The sequence below is a fragment of the Melozone crissalis genome, unplaced genomic scaffold, assembly GCF_028551555.1.
Source record: "Melozone crissalis strain CALT ecotype California unplaced genomic scaffold, PUWL_Pcris_2 ptg000107l_1, whole genome shotgun sequence".
Classification (NCBI taxonomy): Eukaryota; Metazoa; Chordata; class Aves; order Passeriformes; family Passerellidae; genus Melozone; species Melozone crissalis.
Window position 1 is genome coordinate 1,108,934 of NW_026535884.1, and position 17,277 is coordinate 1,126,210.

Sequence of the window (17,277 nt, forward strand, 5' to 3'; positions counted from 1 at the left end):
TAACAAGCATGGCAAAGAGGTATCAGCAGTGTATCCCTACCTGTGCAAGCTCCCCTATGGTAGCCAGGACATTGTTAATCACACCTGGATTGGGATCTGGATCAGGATCTTTCAGCTTCACAATCAGTGCCTGGTGGATGACAGTAGGAGAAATCAGAATGTGTTTAAAGAGTACTCAAAATTTTCTTTCCTTTTGTTACACCTGACCCCACAATCATAGTAAGAATTTCAACAGTAAAAGAAACTTGGGTGTCATAAACATTAAGCAAATCTGGAATTAAATTGGGCTAAACTGTGCTTTCCTGTGTGTAACATCTACACCATTTGTAGATGTAGATTTGTTTTCTTTCCTGCTATGATGGAGCAAAAGAACTGTAGCTCCTGAGGGTCATGTAACCACTTGCTGTCACTTCATTCCAAAGTCACCAGGAAATGTAGAGACTCTACCTTCAGGATAGGCTCCATGTAGGGACGGATGAGGCGTGGAGCGTTGGAAACCAGGTGACCCAACATCCTGGCACTCTGCTCTTTGATTCTGCCAACTCCACTGTGTTCCAGCTCTGTTAGAATCTGCACAGGAAACAACGCAAGCAAGCAAACCAGAAAAATAAAGGCAGGTAAGAATTCTTTGCATTTCTTTCTGTCACAATTCAGTACTTGTAAAGGCTGTTCTATGTTTCACTCCGTAAATTAAGCTAAAATTAATTAGCATAAAAGTGATGGCCCTAAAATCTGTTTAACATCTTTACAAAGAGAATTCACCCAAAAGCACCACTCAACATTCTTCCTCAACTTAGATGGAAAGCACTCTGGTATGATAACTGAGGGTGAAATACCAACTGCCTTTGCTTTTAATATATCCACAGAGCTTCAGTCCAACCACTGATCATGAGAAACATCTGCTGAAACCCACTGAGCTGGGCAATAACTACTTCCCCCCCACTCTCCATGCATTTATAGCCCAGTTCTTTAACACCACCTTAGTCTCAACATCAATTCCTCTGTTTTCCCTGCAGGAATCCCTCCTCCTCCTCACCTGGATTAACATCTTTCTAAGGAAAGGCATGACAAAGGCAGGGTTCATGCTGCTCAGGCGCCCCACAGTGCAGATGGCCAGCTCTCGGATCTCAAACACTTGATCATTCAGGGCCACAAAAAGAGCCTGCAGGTTTTCAGCCTGGGCAAGGTGAGCATCAAACCGCTCATCCAGAGAAGCCAAGACGCAGAAACGTATATCAGGGTCTGCAAGAACACATTTATTTCTCTTTAAATGCACTAAATTCCTGTCACTTTTTTTGCCTTTCCTCAAAAATTCTTCACAACAGCTTCCCCAGAGCAAGACACTATATCAGTGTTTCACACACAAAAAACACAAGTCAGCCCAGAAATCTCTGTGCTGCTCAACATGCCCCAATAACCAAGTCAGCACAGTGCCAATCTCTTGCCCCTGCAAGTGCCACTTTTGGATGCTACGTGGCAACCTGAGATGAGTTCAACTGAAAGAACAAAAAAAATCAAGTACAAAGTTTCAACAAGAAGGACCAATTTCTTCCCAAACTACAAAATTTAAGGCTGTGACCCAGAACAGCAGCAAAAGGAGTCTCAGTGTTCTGCTTAGTTCAAACGATTACCAAGGGCACATCTGGAGCATTTTTCACCAGCATTCTAGTAATACCTCAAAAATCAAAATGTGGAAAAAGAAAATGGGAGACTTTTTTTTCTAATTTACCAAGAGTGACAGATTAAGTTTAGTGGCAAATATGTTCAAATTCTATTTGTATTTGTAACATGATAAAATTAACACGTGATAGGAGAGCCCTTTTCTCTGAATCCCCCACTAACCTGGGTCAGTTATTCCAACCACAAGCAGCTTGCTGAGGACATCAGCCACGACCTGCACTGCTGTCTGACTGACCACATGGGCATGGCCACTGATGAGGTGGATGGAGGGCGTGAGCAGGCGGGAGCAGGTGCGGGCGGCCTCCATGCGGATCTCCTTGTGCTCGCTGTTCAGGAAGTGATCCGCGCAATGCCGAACGAACTGAGTCAGGGAGTGGCCTGAAAAGAGGAAGATGGGTGCCTAAAACACAGGTTTACGCCTCAGTTATCAGTTTTACCAGAGAAGAGGAGGTTAAAGAACGTGCTGCCAGAATTTTTTTGCTATTTGTACTCTACTTCAATGCCCCAGTTGTTTCTTTCCCATATGCCTTTGCCCCCTACTTCCTTATTTCACCATAAAATCAGAGGGTTTTGGGAAAGCTGCAAAAGGCAGGCTTCAGAGACAGCAGAACTGTGATTAGAGCTAAGCAGCAGCCATGAGATTGGTCAGCAGAAAAATTATGTAAGTAGAAAAGTAGGAACAAATAGAACAATGATCTGTGTATTAACGTTTGTCTAGAATAACTCTTTAAGCTGCAGTAATGTATCTCTAGCAAGACAATATCTCGCTAATATCCAGCGAAATATTAGGATGGTTAAAGCTTAATAATGGAGCTCTGTGCATTGTGTTTTAAGGCTTACAGGCAGGTTTTGTACTTGAAATAAGCAAGCATTGTTTTAACCAAAGGTATCTCTGCTTATAGTGGTTGGATAGAACTACTGTCAATGTGCTTTTGCTTTGTGTGATTGATCAGAAAAACTTATAAAGTGAGTTGTAACATTAAGCTCTTGTTCTGCTGCCTGGGATGCGAGGTGATGGCATCTTCCCATTGTCATAACCATGTAATGAGACTGATGCTGGAAAATACAACAGCTCAAGGCAGTTCCCAGCAGTCCTGTCCTGTTTGTGATGTTTACACAGCCCCCAGCCGGTGACACATCTCACCTTCAAACTCAAAGCTGCCGAGCGTGCGCAGGGCAAGGGTGATGCTGCCCACATCACTGGCCTCTGGGATGTTGGTGAGACTGGGGGAGGCCAGCTGGTGGGCAAGGCCCTTTGGCATGCCTGGATGTCGCAGAGGTTTGTGCATCAGAACAAGAGAGAGCATTTTCAGCAGCCCATCCTGGATATCCTTCTTCAGCTGTGGGATCTGACGGCTCAAGTCGTACAGCACGGCTGTCAGAGCAGGGCTGAGGGCAAGAAGCAAGCAAAAGTCATTAGAATAAAACAATGATGTGCATATTTAATCTTTTTGTTTATTTATGCCTTTGCCAATCAGAGATTGCATATGAGAGCAACACCTGCCAGCAGAGCACAGAGTCCTTTGTGTGAACTAAGGCATGAGGTGACCTTCCTGTATAAAAGGTGAGCAAAGTCCCAGGACTGCTGCACACAGCACTACATTAGCCAGTGTTGCTGGAAAACTGCTACAAATCTAAATGACTCTTTACACTTATGTTTTTTAAACCAAAAAGCAACTAAATTCACTTCCAGATGACAATATAATTTAAACAGCTTTGTGCTACCTGAAAACTTTCTCCACACCTTTCCATACTAACAACTTAATTAATTCCTCCAGTAAGAACTGTCAGCTACAAAGGTGAAAGAAGCCAGGAGCAAATATTCAGCACTTCAGTTCTCTTTCTCTGCCAGTTTGATATGGCAGAAGTCTACTGGCTGTCAGATGCTGACAAAAATTTCACAGGTTGCTGACAAATGAGTTTGAATAGTGGAAAATAAAGGAGAATACTTTTGGACTAGCTGTTCTACAACAAGATTTCTTTACTGAGATATGAATTCTCTTAAATAACAGACACATTAACAGTTCAAACATACCATTCTTCTCAAACAGCTATAGTGATCTGAAAGATCACTTATATCAACTTAAAAGCAATAATCTTCCTTATCAATCTGAAAACTTTTAAGATCTCATTCTGTATGGCTGACAGTGCCATCCTGCAGCTAACAGCAAAACAGATTTATGTTTACCTCAGGCCCACAGCCAGCATAGGTTCCAAAAGCTCTTTGATGTCCTGCTGGATACTGGGTCCCATGGCTCGTGCCAGCATACTAATGCAGGTGAAGACCGTGGCATCAACCTGCACAGACTTCTGTCTCCTGGAAAAGGACCACAAAATTACAAGGAGCTGCTATTTTCCAACCATCTTTCCTCATCCTCCTTCTGGTGTTATCAGTCTTACAGAAACACTTCTGATTTTAATAGAAGAATTTGATCTCACATTACAAAAATTATATAAAGAGCAAGTGTTTCCATTTCTTCCTCCAACTTTCACACACTTACTTGTGGGCAAAGTCCTTTGGGGGAAGAGCTGCTTTTATGATTTCAAGGACTTTTGGTAGGTAAGCTTGAAACTCAGACCTCACTGCCACAGAAAGCAAACCCAAGGCCTGGAAGGCTGCTGTTCGCTCCTTCTCCTTCTTCACACAACTCAGAACATGATTCATGGTGTCTGGGAGATACTGATCAGCTGCCCACAAGAGAAAACAACACAGAGATTAGAATTCATTTAGGTTTATACAGCTGCATAATATTTCCAACTAAATCTTTACAAGTGTAAAACTAGAAAACAGACCTAGTAATATTAAATTTGCTGATATGATCAGTGGCAAACATGTAATAAATATTTCATACTACAAAAGGCTTTGTTTTTAAAAAGAAAAATCACCAGAATAAAAGAGCTATAAAACACTCTCACTGCAACAGGTTTTATACACATAAAAGATCCAAGCATCTTGGTTTCATAGTGATTGATTGGAAATTTGGAATAATTAAGGCAAGAATTGTTCCAACTCATTAAGAGCAGCTTGGTGACTTGCCTCCAACTCTGATACTCTCCTAAACTTGCCTGATATATCAATTAAACTGCTTTAAAGCTGGCAGGTATTTCCTAGCACATGCAACAGAGAAAAAGGAAGAGAACTCTAATAATATTCTACATATTCTGAGTCCGAGCATGAGAGAATTCTCCTTTAAGTCTGATGTATCGAGAAAACAGAAAAAGGAGATTTTTACGTCTCATGGTGTTGATCACCAAATTCTGAAAAGAGATTTCAATCGATTTTCTTCATCAGAGCAACATTTTGGCATCAGCTATCAAGTCACACTTTTTCAGAACAAAAGACTGTCTTCCCACAGAGGAATGTGCTCATCAGACAAGCACATTTGGTGTGCTGCACAAGTTCATCAAAGAGATGAACCAAAGAGATCTGGATAACTTCCAGCCCAAAGAGTCTGGATAACTTCAGCCCAAAGAGTCTGGATAACTTATCCAGACCAAAGAGATCTGGATAACTTCCAGCCCAAACTCAGCAACATTTCTAACATCCAAGCATTTGTCTTGTCACCTGTGAATGCTGAGGGACGGAAAGCGGCCAGTCGTGGGAGCAGATTGAGAACTGTCATCTGGATCAAAGAATTTTTGCTGGTTCTGCACTTGAGAACCCACTGGCAGACCTGGAAGGAAACAGATTAGGCTTTAAAGGATGGCCATTGGCAGTAACACATAAATGTTTATTACCTGTGTGCTTTTAGGCATTCTACTGACATTCGGCTTCAGAGTCCCTCAAAGAAAAGGATAATCAAGACTGATTCCAAAGGAAATAAATCATTTGCCCCAAGACAGGCAGTGACAAAGCCACAATACATGTAAATGTTGAGTTTTGAAGGTTCAGTTCAATACTTGCTGGTATTGCCTAAGTAAAAACTCTGAGTACAATTCCTCTGCAAGAACAGAAGTTGAGAATGTTGGGAGACAAGCTGAAGAACAAATACATACTTGATCAAATTTCTCTTCCATCAGATCCCTGCAGCATCGACTTTCTACCAGTGTAGATTTTACTGGGACAGGTGAGGTTGCAAAGCCCATAATTCCTTGGTGAGCACTGTACCCCAGGAGACCAGCCAAAGCATTTGACTGAGAGGGCTGAAGAGACTGGAAGCTTGTGAAGGGAGTGATGTGGCGAGGCTTGGTACTGAAGCCCATCAGGTCTTTGCAGTACTTGTCATGCACAAGCTGCTGCTGAGTGATCTCCTCCATCTCCTCTCTAAGGCGCTGCACAAAGTAGAGAAACATTAAAAACCAAAAAGTAATTAAGATACTCTTGTCACAGACATCTTTTATGAAAAATCCTTTCCTTAGGATTTTTCCTCCTGAGAAGCTGAAAGGCCTCAGGAACAAAACGTAAACATTGATTATCTGCTGCTGTGGAATGCAACAGGTGCATCTGTGATTGGCCCATGTTGGTTGTTTCTAATTAATGGCCAATCACAGCCCAGCTGGCTCAGACAGAGAGTCCAAGACACAAACCTTTGTTATCATTCTTTCCTTTTCTATTCTTAGCCAGCCTTCTGATGAAATCCTGTCTTCTATTCTTTTAGTATAGTTTTAATATGATATATATATAATAAAATAATAAATCAAGCCTTCTGAAACATGGAGTCAGATCCTCGTCTCTTCCCTCAACCTGAGACCCCTGGGAACACGGCCACACCTCTACCACAAAACCCAAAAAACAAGATGAGGAGAAAAATATCCACCGTCACATACTCTCAGTACAGCATTACCCAAATCTCCTAAATAGCATCCTGTATTCAAATAGCTGTAACTGAGTAAAATCCAGCAAAAGTATTTGAGTGTCTAACATGCAAGAGAGTCCTCATTGCATAGAAAAAATATTTTCCATTGTATTTAATCAAGTTAATAGACTTTCTGTTGGAGCTTATTACCTCCTCAGCCCAAACTTGTCCCTTTTATTTCTCTAACACACTTTAATGCTCGACTCCATGCTCAGATTTTTCCACCCAACAACTCCATTGCAATGCTATGAGGTATTTGCACAGACTGCAGAGTTGCTATGCACTCTCAATCAATGCCCATAATCACTCCTTTGCTCACCTCTCCCTCCATACTGCTGATTCTCACTAGCTCATTGAGGATCAGTAAGGCACCGTGGATTCGGTCATCACGATTCATTCCTTTCTCTTTGGCCAAAGTCTCATCAAAGCCCTTCTCAGCCTCTTCATATGTATGCTTGGGGGAAAAAAATAATCTCAGTGACAATGCAGGAACAAAGTCTGTGGAAATGAAGGAGTACTGCCAGTCAAGAGTTAGTGACATTCTGAATTTTCCAAGAGTAGCCACAAACCTCAACTGAGTAATAAAAGAAGTATAACACAATAAAATTCTGATTTACCCAAAAGTTGTGGACTCTGCTGCAGAGCATTTTCAGCAGCACTAATCAAACAGCATGGTATCAGCTTCATCACTATCTGCAGCACTTATTTGATGACAAGAAATCCAAATTCATAACATCTGACTGCACTGCCCAAAACTTACTTGATATCACCAAGCTTAAATTCATGTGACAATGACAGCAAAGGTTCAGACAAAAGAATTCTTATCTTTCACACTTATGTTTTATCTACACTAATAAAACCCTCTACTAGTAAGAGATGACACTAGATAATTGCATGGCTATAAAACTAGGTCAAGTTCAACAGCTGAAGATGAGGTGCAGATGTAATCTTGAAGGAGTTAAATCTTGCTTATTTTTGCAGCAGTAAGCTAAAGGAGCTACTCACTTTGGAAGCCATTATATTTTCAACCCTTTCATGGAGAGGCAGTTTTTTAACTGATAAAGGTGACAGGTTCTTAGTTCAGGCAGCTCTTCTGTAAACTGGCACTTCAACAAGGGGCTGCTTGAACACAAAGTTATTTTCTTACTCTGTACCACTGGGGTTTCTGCATCTCTTTTGGCTCCCGTTGTGTGGTGAGGATAAGGCAGGCTCTTAAGGCAGAGACAGCTCCCTCTCGGATGGCCTGCTTGGGATCCCACACAGCCACAAATATATTGTCAAAGAATGGCTGCACTTGCTGGAAGAAGAAGGTGGGCACGCTGATGGCCAGCTCCCGCAGGACAAGGACCTGCACGGGGGGAGGGAAACAGTAACAATCTGAAAGATGAGCACACAGAGACAAACCTCATAACTTTCACAGTGCAGTACCATTGTTTAGACTGAAAATGTCTGTGAGCTTTTCCATCCCCACACTCTGACATAACAGTGTCATGCTCTTCATTAATCGCTGGGTTAATGGAGAAGCAATGAAGCAGCACTCTGTCTGCCATGAGGGCATTACAGATTCTCAAATATGGACTGGCAACCATTCCCACTCTGACCAAAGCTTTTCTGCAGATTTCTGTGCATGTTTCCTACCACTGTTCACTAACCCCAACTATTTGATGACAACAAAAAAAGGCATCACTTACAGCTGCATGTCTACGACCTTCATTCCTGTCAGCTCCCAGCCACTCCAGAGCTCGTTTCACCTCAAACTCCACATACTCAGCTGTGAAGGTGTCACCAGCCATTGCGAGCCTCCCAATAGCCTTGGAAGCCATCTCCATCACAACAGGGTCATTGGATGGCAGGAGGTTCCTCAGGTAGTTGGCAAACCTGCCGATACGGGTGGCATTACCTCCTTCAACACCGATAAGACTCGCTGCAGAGAAAGGGAGCAACGCTGCAGTTTGCATGTGCTGCAGTTCTCCCCAAGAGTCACTGAGGCAGACGGTGGGTAACCCCTGGATGACAGCTGGTATTCCTTAAAGCCTCCCATTAAGCCCCCCTAAATTACAAATCCACACAAAAAAATAAAAAAATCAAGCACAGGAAAGGGCCACCATTCGTAAAAACCTGAACTTTTTAAGTGAGTGGAAAAACGCACCTGGTAGCCTCATAAATTTCACAATTTTTAGTTTTAGAAGAGGAAAAAATAATTCACCCTGGGATCACAGAACTGTACCTAATAGAAAGACATCCATCTGCATGCAACTGCTGTAGCTAGTCCACCTCACAAGAAAAGTCAAAGACTGAACAGCCCAAGGAAATGCTCTGTTCCTCAGTGCTAGAGACAGTCTCTCCTGGAGAGGGTGGAGGCAATTCATCACACACCAGCATGGCAGAAGCTTTCATTGCCAGTGCCTGGGCTGTATCTGTTTTGTAGAAAAAGTGTCCAGGGTTGTCTAGCTGGCACCTTTCAACATCACTAAATTCACAAAACAATTTGAATGCGATACTGTCAGCTTAAAAACTGATGTTATCAATAAAGATTCCTCTAAGGGATTTACACTGCCTTCAAACACATTGGGACTGGAGGATTCTGTCTATGAGCCTAAACCATAAACATCTCTTCGGCTATTTAAGAAGTAACTGCTACAATACAGGCTGCTCCCAAAGTATTTCTGCAAGCTGACTTCCCCAAGAGTGGGGATTCAGGCAGCTCTGCAATCTCAGAGCACACAGCCAGAGCCACTAATGGAGAGGCTGATCAGAATCAAAGCAGAAGCTCTCTGAGCCCCTCTTGGGGATGGAAGTTGACAGGTAAATTTAAATAACAAGAATCTCTCCAGATGGAAGATAGTTGAGAAAGTCAGCCTACCCTGAAACATATAAAGGGGCAGCACAAGGTGCTCTCAGCTGAGCTCCAGAACAGAATTTTCATGTGCTCAGCATTCATATTTGATGCTCAAGTCCCAGAAGAGCTCAGGGCCCATTAAATACCAGGTTCTCAGCCACTCTCAGTAGCTCCCCTGCAGACACTTCACACAGATTTTCAGAGCCAGCAACCAGAACACACCCAGCATCCTGAGCTGTCAGACATCAGGCCCCAACTATAAAAGCTCATTCCTTTTGAAAATCTGTCCCTAAAGGTAGCTGCATGAAGAGAAAACTCAGCAGAAGCATTATGCACTTTCACTTACCTATAGCCAGAATGCCACCCTTCCTTTCATTTGCATCAGAGCTGGAGACCAGCTCAAATATGTGATGGTTCAGCTGATCATAAAACCTGGTAGATTCTTCCTGACTCATCTGTAAAAGCAAAGAGTTCAAATCAGCTTTCAGCATTGTCTCCCTCCCTCCTGCTCCAAAACCTCCATAAAGACAATGCTTCTTATGCCATTTAAACAGAAAGAAATTAAATCAAAATACATTACAAGCTCAAAATAGTTTCTCTTATTTGTAAGCTATATGCAGCAAGTTTACTTATTCTGGTACACCTTTTGTGTCACCAACTTGCTCACCTCTCCTACACGCCAGGGGGCAGAGATAAGCTCTCTGTGTGCCCCTCTCCTCCCTAAGACCAGCTTCCATCTTCCAAAAATCTCCATTTCCAAGGCACCCAGCCCATTCCTCTCCACAAGGATAAATAATTCCACTTGCAGCACCCACCTCACGCAGCTCCATGGTGACATAATGCTGCAGGTCCTTGGCAGCTTTGGCCCTCGTCTCCTCGCTGCGACTCTTCAAGCCATTGGCAAATTGTTGGAGGATGGACACAGTACCCGACATGGTGGCACTGTGCTGGGGCTCAGGGGCATCAAGTCCTGTAAATTCTTCAGAGAGACACGTTTCTTACTGCTTGAATTGAAATCTCTGAGCTTCTTTCTTAAGGCTGTCCCTCCTGACTGTTCCCAAAATACCCATAAAGATGCTGTGTTGGTAACTATAAAATTAAAAGTAATGGCTGTATTCTTTAGGCATTACACTCCATGATAAAACTGTATCATCTCATATCATGACCCCCAGCCTATTTGCTCTCTAGCTCCTCAAATACCAAAATACATCACAGTAGGCCAGGTCCCCTAGGGTGATTTAATCCTAAATCAAGGGTAATGCAACAGTTGAAAACCAGCAGGGTTTGTAATCACCTATAATAAGTAAGCACAACCATTCCCAGGATTATATCACTATCATATGCCCTCCCTGAACACTTCCATCCAAGTTTCTTCACAGAAACCTCAGTGTGACACCAACACAAGGAAGGCTCAGCATTGGCAAGTGTTACATCCTCCAGCAGATATTTAGAGATGGGAAGTCCAGTTATAGCAACGCCAATCATTGCAACACGGGGGTTCCTAGCATAACACACAAACTTTCTCAGCAGCCTTTCTTTATATCAAAAACATTTCAGATGCCTGACGCTCTCCCTCCCCCCGATATTCAGATTACACAAGACCAAAGCAAGCACTAACACCAGAACTACAACTGCTTCTCCCCAAATACTCCACACACGATCACAGCCATCCAGCGGGACCATGGGCGAGCTGGCGGCTGGCAGGAGCCCCAGCAGAGGCTCCCCGAATCAAAGAGCAGCTGGGGGGTGCTGCTGCCCATTAACCCAGCCCGGGGCAGTTCCTGGGGTTCCCTCAGGGCCACAGAGCGCAGCGGGCGGGACGCGGCAGGCCCGAGTGCGGGGGGAGCCCCGCAGGCCGAGCGTGAGGGAGGGGTGAGGCGGGGCAAGGCGGGCACGGCCGCGCGGCCGGGAGCTCGGGCAGGGCGGGGAGCGGGAGATGAGGGGAAGGGGAGCCGATGATGATGAGAGGCACCGCCGCCCTCACTCACCCGCCGCCGCCTCCCCTACTCCGGGCCCCGGGCCCCGTGCCTGCCCCGCCGCCGCGCCTGCAGCGCCGGCGAGCCGCGGCTGGCCAATGGGATCCCGGGAATGCCGTGATCGGCATCACATCTGACCAATAGAAAAGGGGAAAGGGGGAAAAAGTGCTGGAAGCTCCGCCCCTTCCCCAAGGAACTGCAAGGACAGTCGGGTTTTGACCAATCATCAAGGCAGTAGTGACTGAGTGGCAGTGTATCTGACCAATAGAATGGCTGGGTTTACTCAGTAGGCCCGCCCCCCCGATGCCGGCTTCCGCCCTTCCGTGAAGTGCCGGCTATGGCCGGGCTGCAGCATGGGTATAGGGTAGAACAAGCGGCATCATCTGCTTGAGCTTGGCACTGTTCCGCGTGACATCCTGGTCTTAAACCGGGGAGACACGGATTTGATGATAGACCACTCGTTGGATAAAGAACTGGCTGGATAGCCGCACGTAAAGAGTTGCGGTCGGCGGCGCATTGTCCGCATCGAGACCAGGGACGAGCGGTGTCCCTCAGGGGTGGCACTGGGGCTGATAGTATCCATCAACTTCGTCAGCGACAATGGGATTGAGGGTCCCTCAGCAAGTGACACCGAGCTGTTATGGAAGAAGAGACGGTTGTGTGGAGATCTCAGAGCAGCCTCTGGAGGGGCATAGAAGGAGGGGCTCTTAACCAGGAACAAGGGGGAATGGGTTCAGACTAGAAGAGAAGAAATGTAGGAAAATGTTTGGGGAGATCCTGGCATAAGTTGCCCAGAGAAGCTGTGACTGCCCCATCCATGGAAGTGTCCAAGGCCATGTAGGAGCAGCCTGAGCCAGCGGAAGGTGTTCCTGCCATGGCAGGGGCTGAAGCGAGAGGAGCTTTAAGGCTTTAAGGTCCTTCCCAGCAGAAGCCATGCTACGGTGTGAGCCCAGCGCATGCGCACAGGGAGCAAGGCGCCGCCGTGCCCGGTGTGCTCCGCTGAAATGTGTCCGGTCGTGCCCCTGACAGCGGCCATGGCGGCGTCTGTGCCAGGCTTCGGGCGCTCCGCGGCGGCTCTGACATGAATCGTGGTGCGTGCTGCGGCGTGAGCCCTTCGCCGCCGCGCATGTCGCCGTGCGCCGCTTCATTTTCCTTTTAATTTGTCCACCGGGAAGTGCCGGCAGGTGCGGAACTCTTCACACACGGCCGCGGGGGTGGCGAGGCCGGGAGGGCTGGCGGTCTCGCACGGCGGGTAATGGCGGCGCCCTGGCGTCTCCCTCAGGCCGCCATAGCGGCGGCGCCCCCGGCTCCCCCCGGGCCCCGCTAACGCGCGGCCCCTCCCCTTCCAGGTGCTGCTGCTGCGAGACGGCGGGGCGAGCATGGGACCGGCAGAGCTGGTGCAGAAGATCAGTATCAGCGCCGAGAGCCCACGCGGGAGCGAGAGCGGCGGCGCGGCCTTGGCGGGCGCTGACGGGGCCGCCGGCGGCAGCTGGAGACACAAGTGCGCGGCTTATGTGCTGGCGCTCCGGCCGTGGAGCTTCAGCGCCTCGCTCACCCCCGTGGCGCTGGGCAGCGCCCTGGCGTACCGGGCTGAGGGAGCGCTGGACCCGGGGCTGCTGCTGGGGAGCGCCGTGACCGTGCTGGCTGTGCACGGGGCCGGTAACCTGGTGAATACCTACTATGACTTTTCCAAAGGCATCGATCACAAGAAGAGTGATGACAGGACGTTGGTGGACCAGATTTTGGAGCCGCAGGATGTAGTGCGGTTTGGAGTCTTTCTCTACACCGTGGGCTGTATCTGCGCTGCTGGGCTCTACGCGGTCTCGACGCTCAAGCTGGAGCACCTGGCCCTGATTTACTTTGGAGGACTTTCCAGCTCCTTCCTTTATACTGGAGGTGAGTGCTGCACCCCGCTTCTTGTGAATCTGAATGTAGAAGTGATATAATCAGCTGAATTGTCGAGAGGTTTCTAGAAGACACACGTGATCTATCTAGTGGAATAAAATATTTGTGGTATTTCCTGAAGTGCTGGTATGTAAACTTGTATTCTTTACAATTGAACTTTGTGGGAAGAGTTATACCAAGATATTCAGTTGGATAGTGGTGTTGAGGCATTATTGTTTACCTGTATGGCTTTAGATATTTACCAGAACAGTTGCTGAGTCTTTCTGTCAAGTTTATCACATACCCTTTAGCAGTGTAGCTAATGGCACATTTTCTTTCCTTTAAGTGGGAATGTTACTTTGTTTTGGAATGTTTCATTGTTATTCTTTAGATGGAGCTTCACTGTGAATGCTTTATAGTACAGTTTGTGATTCTTCTTAATAAGACAGGGATATTTTAGTGTCTTCCTGTGTTGGATAGATACAAACATCATTAGTAGGAGAAGGAAAAGCAACTCAGTTTCTAACTGTCAGACTTTCAGATATGTGCATTTCCCTGAAAGCATCTTGCCAGTTTTGCATTACATTTTGAGCATTTTCTGTATTTCTTCAGGATCAGTTTCTAGTTTGCATGATCATAGTGAAAAGTACCTTATTTCTAAAGGTTTCTGCAGAGACAGGTATTTCTAGGTGGGTATTAAAACCTGGCCTATTGTATTTGCTGGGAAACCCAGATGAAGACAGGAATGATGAATCTGACTCCATGTTCTTAGAAGGCTAATTTATTACTTTATAATACTGTATTATACTTAAGAATACAGAAAAGATACTTTAAGGTTTTTCCTAAATAATGATACTTACTGAATGCTAAAAAGATAATAATGAAAACTCGTGACTCTTCCCAGAGTCCTGACACAGCTTGGCTGTAATGGGCCAAAGAGTCAAAACAACTCACACCAAAATCCAATGAAACAATCACCTGTGGGTAAACAATCTCCAAACACATTCCACATAGGAGAAGCAAATGAAATAAGGATTGAGGATTCTCAGCTTCCCAGGAGAAAAATTCTGGGCAAATGGATTTTTTCAGAGAATGTGAATGCCACAGCGGCCCTCAGTTTTTGTTACATTGTTTGTCTGGAGAAATTCTTATCTTAGAAATAACATGTTTCTTGTCCATAGCTACATGTGTTTTGTTTGTTTTGTAGTATTCCTATGGGAAAGGCTGAACTGTTATGTGATCCATTCTCTTCTGTCATTTGAATTCTTTAACAGTGCTTGATTTTATTCTTGTCTTGCCACAGGAATTGGATTTAAATACGTTGCCCTCGGTGATGTGGTGATCCTGATCACCTTTGGGCCCCTGGCTGTGGAGTTTGCCCATGCAGTGCAGGTTGGTTACCTGTCCCTGACCCCCCTGCTCTACGCTGTCCCCCTGGCCCTCAGCACTGAGGCCATCCTGCACAGCAACAACACCCGGGACATGGAGTCAGACCGGCAGGCTGGGATTGTCACCTTGGCCATCCTCATCGGCCCCACCTTCTCCTACATGCTCTACACTGTGCTGCTCTTCCTGCCCTACCTGATTTTCTGTGTGCTGGCCACACGTTACACCATCAGCATGGCGCTGCCCCTGCTCACCATCCCCATGGCATTCTCACTGGAGAGACAGTTCCGCAGCCAGAACTTCAACAAAATTCCTCAGAGGACAGCCAAACTCAATCTGCTGCTGGGCCTTTTCTATGTTTTTGGCATTACATTGGCACCAGCTGGAGCTCTGCCCAAACTGTGAAAAGAGCTGTAGGGTGAGGCTTCATGATTCACTCTTCATGCCAGTTAACATGGATGTTATGAATAAATGGCTCATTATGGGCAGTGAGAAGAATGGAAACGCCACCTTGAACTGTTGGTAGTGAATGTTATGATTTCTGGTGTTGGATAGCTTATACAACACAGCTTATACTGTCAAAAAAGTGATTTATCAGTTCTGCAGAAGGGGAGAACTGTGTGGCTTTGCTTTGAGGAACAAGGTGACATAAGGTCAAGGAAATGTTTAAAGAACCTCATCCTTCTGCCACCTAAGTCAGTTCAATGAAAGATAGAGCCTCAAATCACACTCTCCATTCACTTCACAAGCACAATGATTCCTCTTATCACTTTTATTTTTATAGTGGTGAAGGAGTCCAGTGGCTCCCATATGGGAATCAGAAAACACTGCCAAATGTTTAGTATCACAACGTAGGTGCCATTAATTCACTCTCTTGTGAGTGTATTTCATCCTTATCTGTAGTATGTTTTAAGTTTTGTTTTGCTTTTCCTGGCCAAATTTTGAGCTTTTATTTCCAAGCCCCTTGAAATGCACTAGATACTGATTCATGAACTATTGCTTCTGCTTGTCCCATACAGTCTAGAAATGTCAAAGTTATAAATCTCTGTGGGTTGTAGTGCTAAAATGGAGCATGAATAGCCCACTGCACAAACTTTAGGCCGAAACCAGTAAATCTGTATTCTGCTACAAAAGCTGAAGCTGTAAATGCAAACCATGCAACTGGAAAGCCTTTAATGGGTACAAAACCAAATGGTTTCCATTTTTGTATTTGCTTAGAATTTATTTTCTGAAATGACAGTTTTTGAGTTAGGGGGAGCTGACAGAGTGCCAAATTTCTCTGAATAGCTATGGATTAATGGATACATAGGTGGAAAACAAATTCCTGATGTTAAAATAGCTTTTTTTTTTTTCCAATTTGTTTTTCTCTGTTTATTTAGAGTATTATTCATAGTCTTGTTATTAGAAGCCTGGTTCACCAAAGAAGAAAGATATATTGCCAGAAAAAACAAATCTGGATTATTGCATTGGCTCTGCATAAAAATTAGGACTGGAAATAGGAATAAACCAAATTTGTTAATAAGATTTTCCTAATGGAGTCCAGAGTTTGTGTCACCAGAGTTTGAATCACAGTTAAGTGATCTCAGAAGGGAAGTTCCCCACTCTATACCTTACAGCATTGCTCTGTTTTCTCCTGTAGATCTTGCCACTTGCTGTTCTTGTGGCCCTTTGCAGAGCTGATTGCTGCAGCAGCTTTGCAGCTGTGTGAGAAACATGCCAAACACAATGGGGAAAATATGTGCCTTCCAGTGCAAAGCTGGATTTGATCCACACCATATTACTTAGTGGCAACTGAATTCTCTTCTGTGTTATTTAGTACCTGTGCACAGATTTTCCTGAAAAGCTTCTTTGCAGGAGCTGTGATAAGCTCAGAGGGATTGACCCAGGTGTTGAACTAGAGCTGGTGCCAGTCACAGCCTTGCTTTTGAACAACTGTGTGAATCTTTTACACAGGAGCAATAAAGTAGCAATAAACTCACATGGATCTGTCACAGGTAAGTTATGTCCTCGTGGTGTAAATCTGAAAGAGCCAAGTGTGCCATCAGTGGGTTGTACTGGCAGCTGTGAAGCTGAGTTGATGGTACCACATTACATGGCACAGCTATTTAGAGATTCATTTTATGGCTTCATGTTACCCAGCAGTTATACCTGAGCTGAAGTTAATGGGGAGGAGCCTTTGCAGGCCTATTTAATGCGCCACACTTTCATCTTTTATTTATTACAATGGGCAGATGATCTCTCTAATCTGGCTAGGCACTGGACAAGAAGAGATGCACTTCAGCAGCTGCTTGCTACAGGAAAAATACTTGTTAGGATTAAAAACACAAGGAGAAGATGCAAGAGTTCAGCTCAGATGGAGGGAGATATCCAGAAGGTTTGGAAACTATTCAATGCAGATATACACAACAAGAGTTTGTACTGTTGCTTCTTTGTGGACCTACAGAATGAAGAAGAACCAAGCTCCAATATCCATTTCACATTTCTGCAAACCAAAAGCTTTTGTAGGGATAAGTAAGGGCTGAGCTGACAAATCTGTTAACCTTGCAATTGGGGATATTCAAGTTTATTGGGTTAATCCTGCCCTTTGTAGCAGCTGTGTGCTTCATTTTAGGATAACTTGGTTTTTAATAGCTTTCCATTTCAAAGAATGGTTAGTTATCTTTACTTTTTTTACAAAAACTAGAGCACTCCAGCTAAATTCCTTAAAGTAACTTGG

At 44.9% G+C, this 17,277-nt stretch overlaps 2 protein-coding genes across 3 annotated transcripts in view; one reads left to right on the forward strand and one right to left on the reverse strand.

Annotated features, from left to right (window-relative positions):
- MTOR (mechanistic target of rapamycin kinase) overlaps positions 1-11,370 on the reverse strand; it is a 72,659-nt gene extending 61,289 nt beyond the window's left edge. For both annotated transcript variants that reach the window (XM_054291903.1, XM_054291902.1), the window contains exons 1-15: positions 11,304-11,370; positions 10,131-10,294; positions 9,662-9,770; positions 8,168-8,400; positions 7,624-7,824; positions 6,796-6,930; positions 5,677-5,952; positions 5,246-5,354; positions 4,182-4,368; positions 3,869-3,997; positions 2,825-3,069; positions 1,843-2,058; positions 1,037-1,242; positions 448-570; positions 41-130 (exon numbers count right to left, since the gene is read on the reverse strand). In XM_054291903.1, coding sequence (XP_054147878.1) covers positions 41-130; positions 448-570; positions 1,037-1,242; positions 1,843-2,058; positions 2,825-3,069; positions 3,869-3,997; positions 4,182-4,368; positions 5,246-5,354; positions 5,677-5,952; positions 6,796-6,930; positions 7,624-7,824; positions 8,168-8,400; positions 9,662-9,770; positions 10,131-10,250 — 2,379 coding nt within the window. In that variant the 5' untranslated portion in view covers positions 10,251-10,294; positions 11,304-11,370. The remainder of the gene's footprint in view (positions 1-40; positions 131-447; positions 571-1,036; positions 1,243-1,842; positions 2,059-2,824; positions 3,070-3,868; positions 3,998-4,181; positions 4,369-5,245; positions 5,355-5,676; positions 5,953-6,795; positions 6,931-7,623; positions 7,825-8,167; positions 8,401-9,661; positions 9,771-10,130; positions 10,295-11,303) is intronic.
- A 1,169-nt stretch (positions 11,371-12,539) lies between these two features.
- Positions 12,540-15,250, forward strand: UBIAD1 (UbiA prenyltransferase domain containing 1). The gene is made up of 2 exons (XM_054291930.1): positions 12,540-13,187; positions 14,479-15,250. Exons 1-2 carry the CDS (start codon positions 12,671-12,673, stop codon positions 14,964-14,966), a joined length of 1,005 nt encoding a protein of 334 aa, XP_054147905.1. The 5' UTR covers positions 12,540-12,670; the 3' UTR covers positions 14,967-15,250.
- Positions 15,251-17,277: the final 2,027 nt, after the last annotated feature.

Coding starts and splice junctions, on each gene's coding strand:
- UBIAD1 (XM_054291930.1), top strand. CDS start 12,671: ATGGGACCGGCAGAGCTGGTGCAGAAGATCAGTATCAGCGCCGAGAGC. Junction 13,188..14,478: donor CTCCTTCCTTTATACTGGAG/GTGAGTGCTGCA, acceptor GTCTTGCCACAG/GAATTGGATTTAAATACGTT.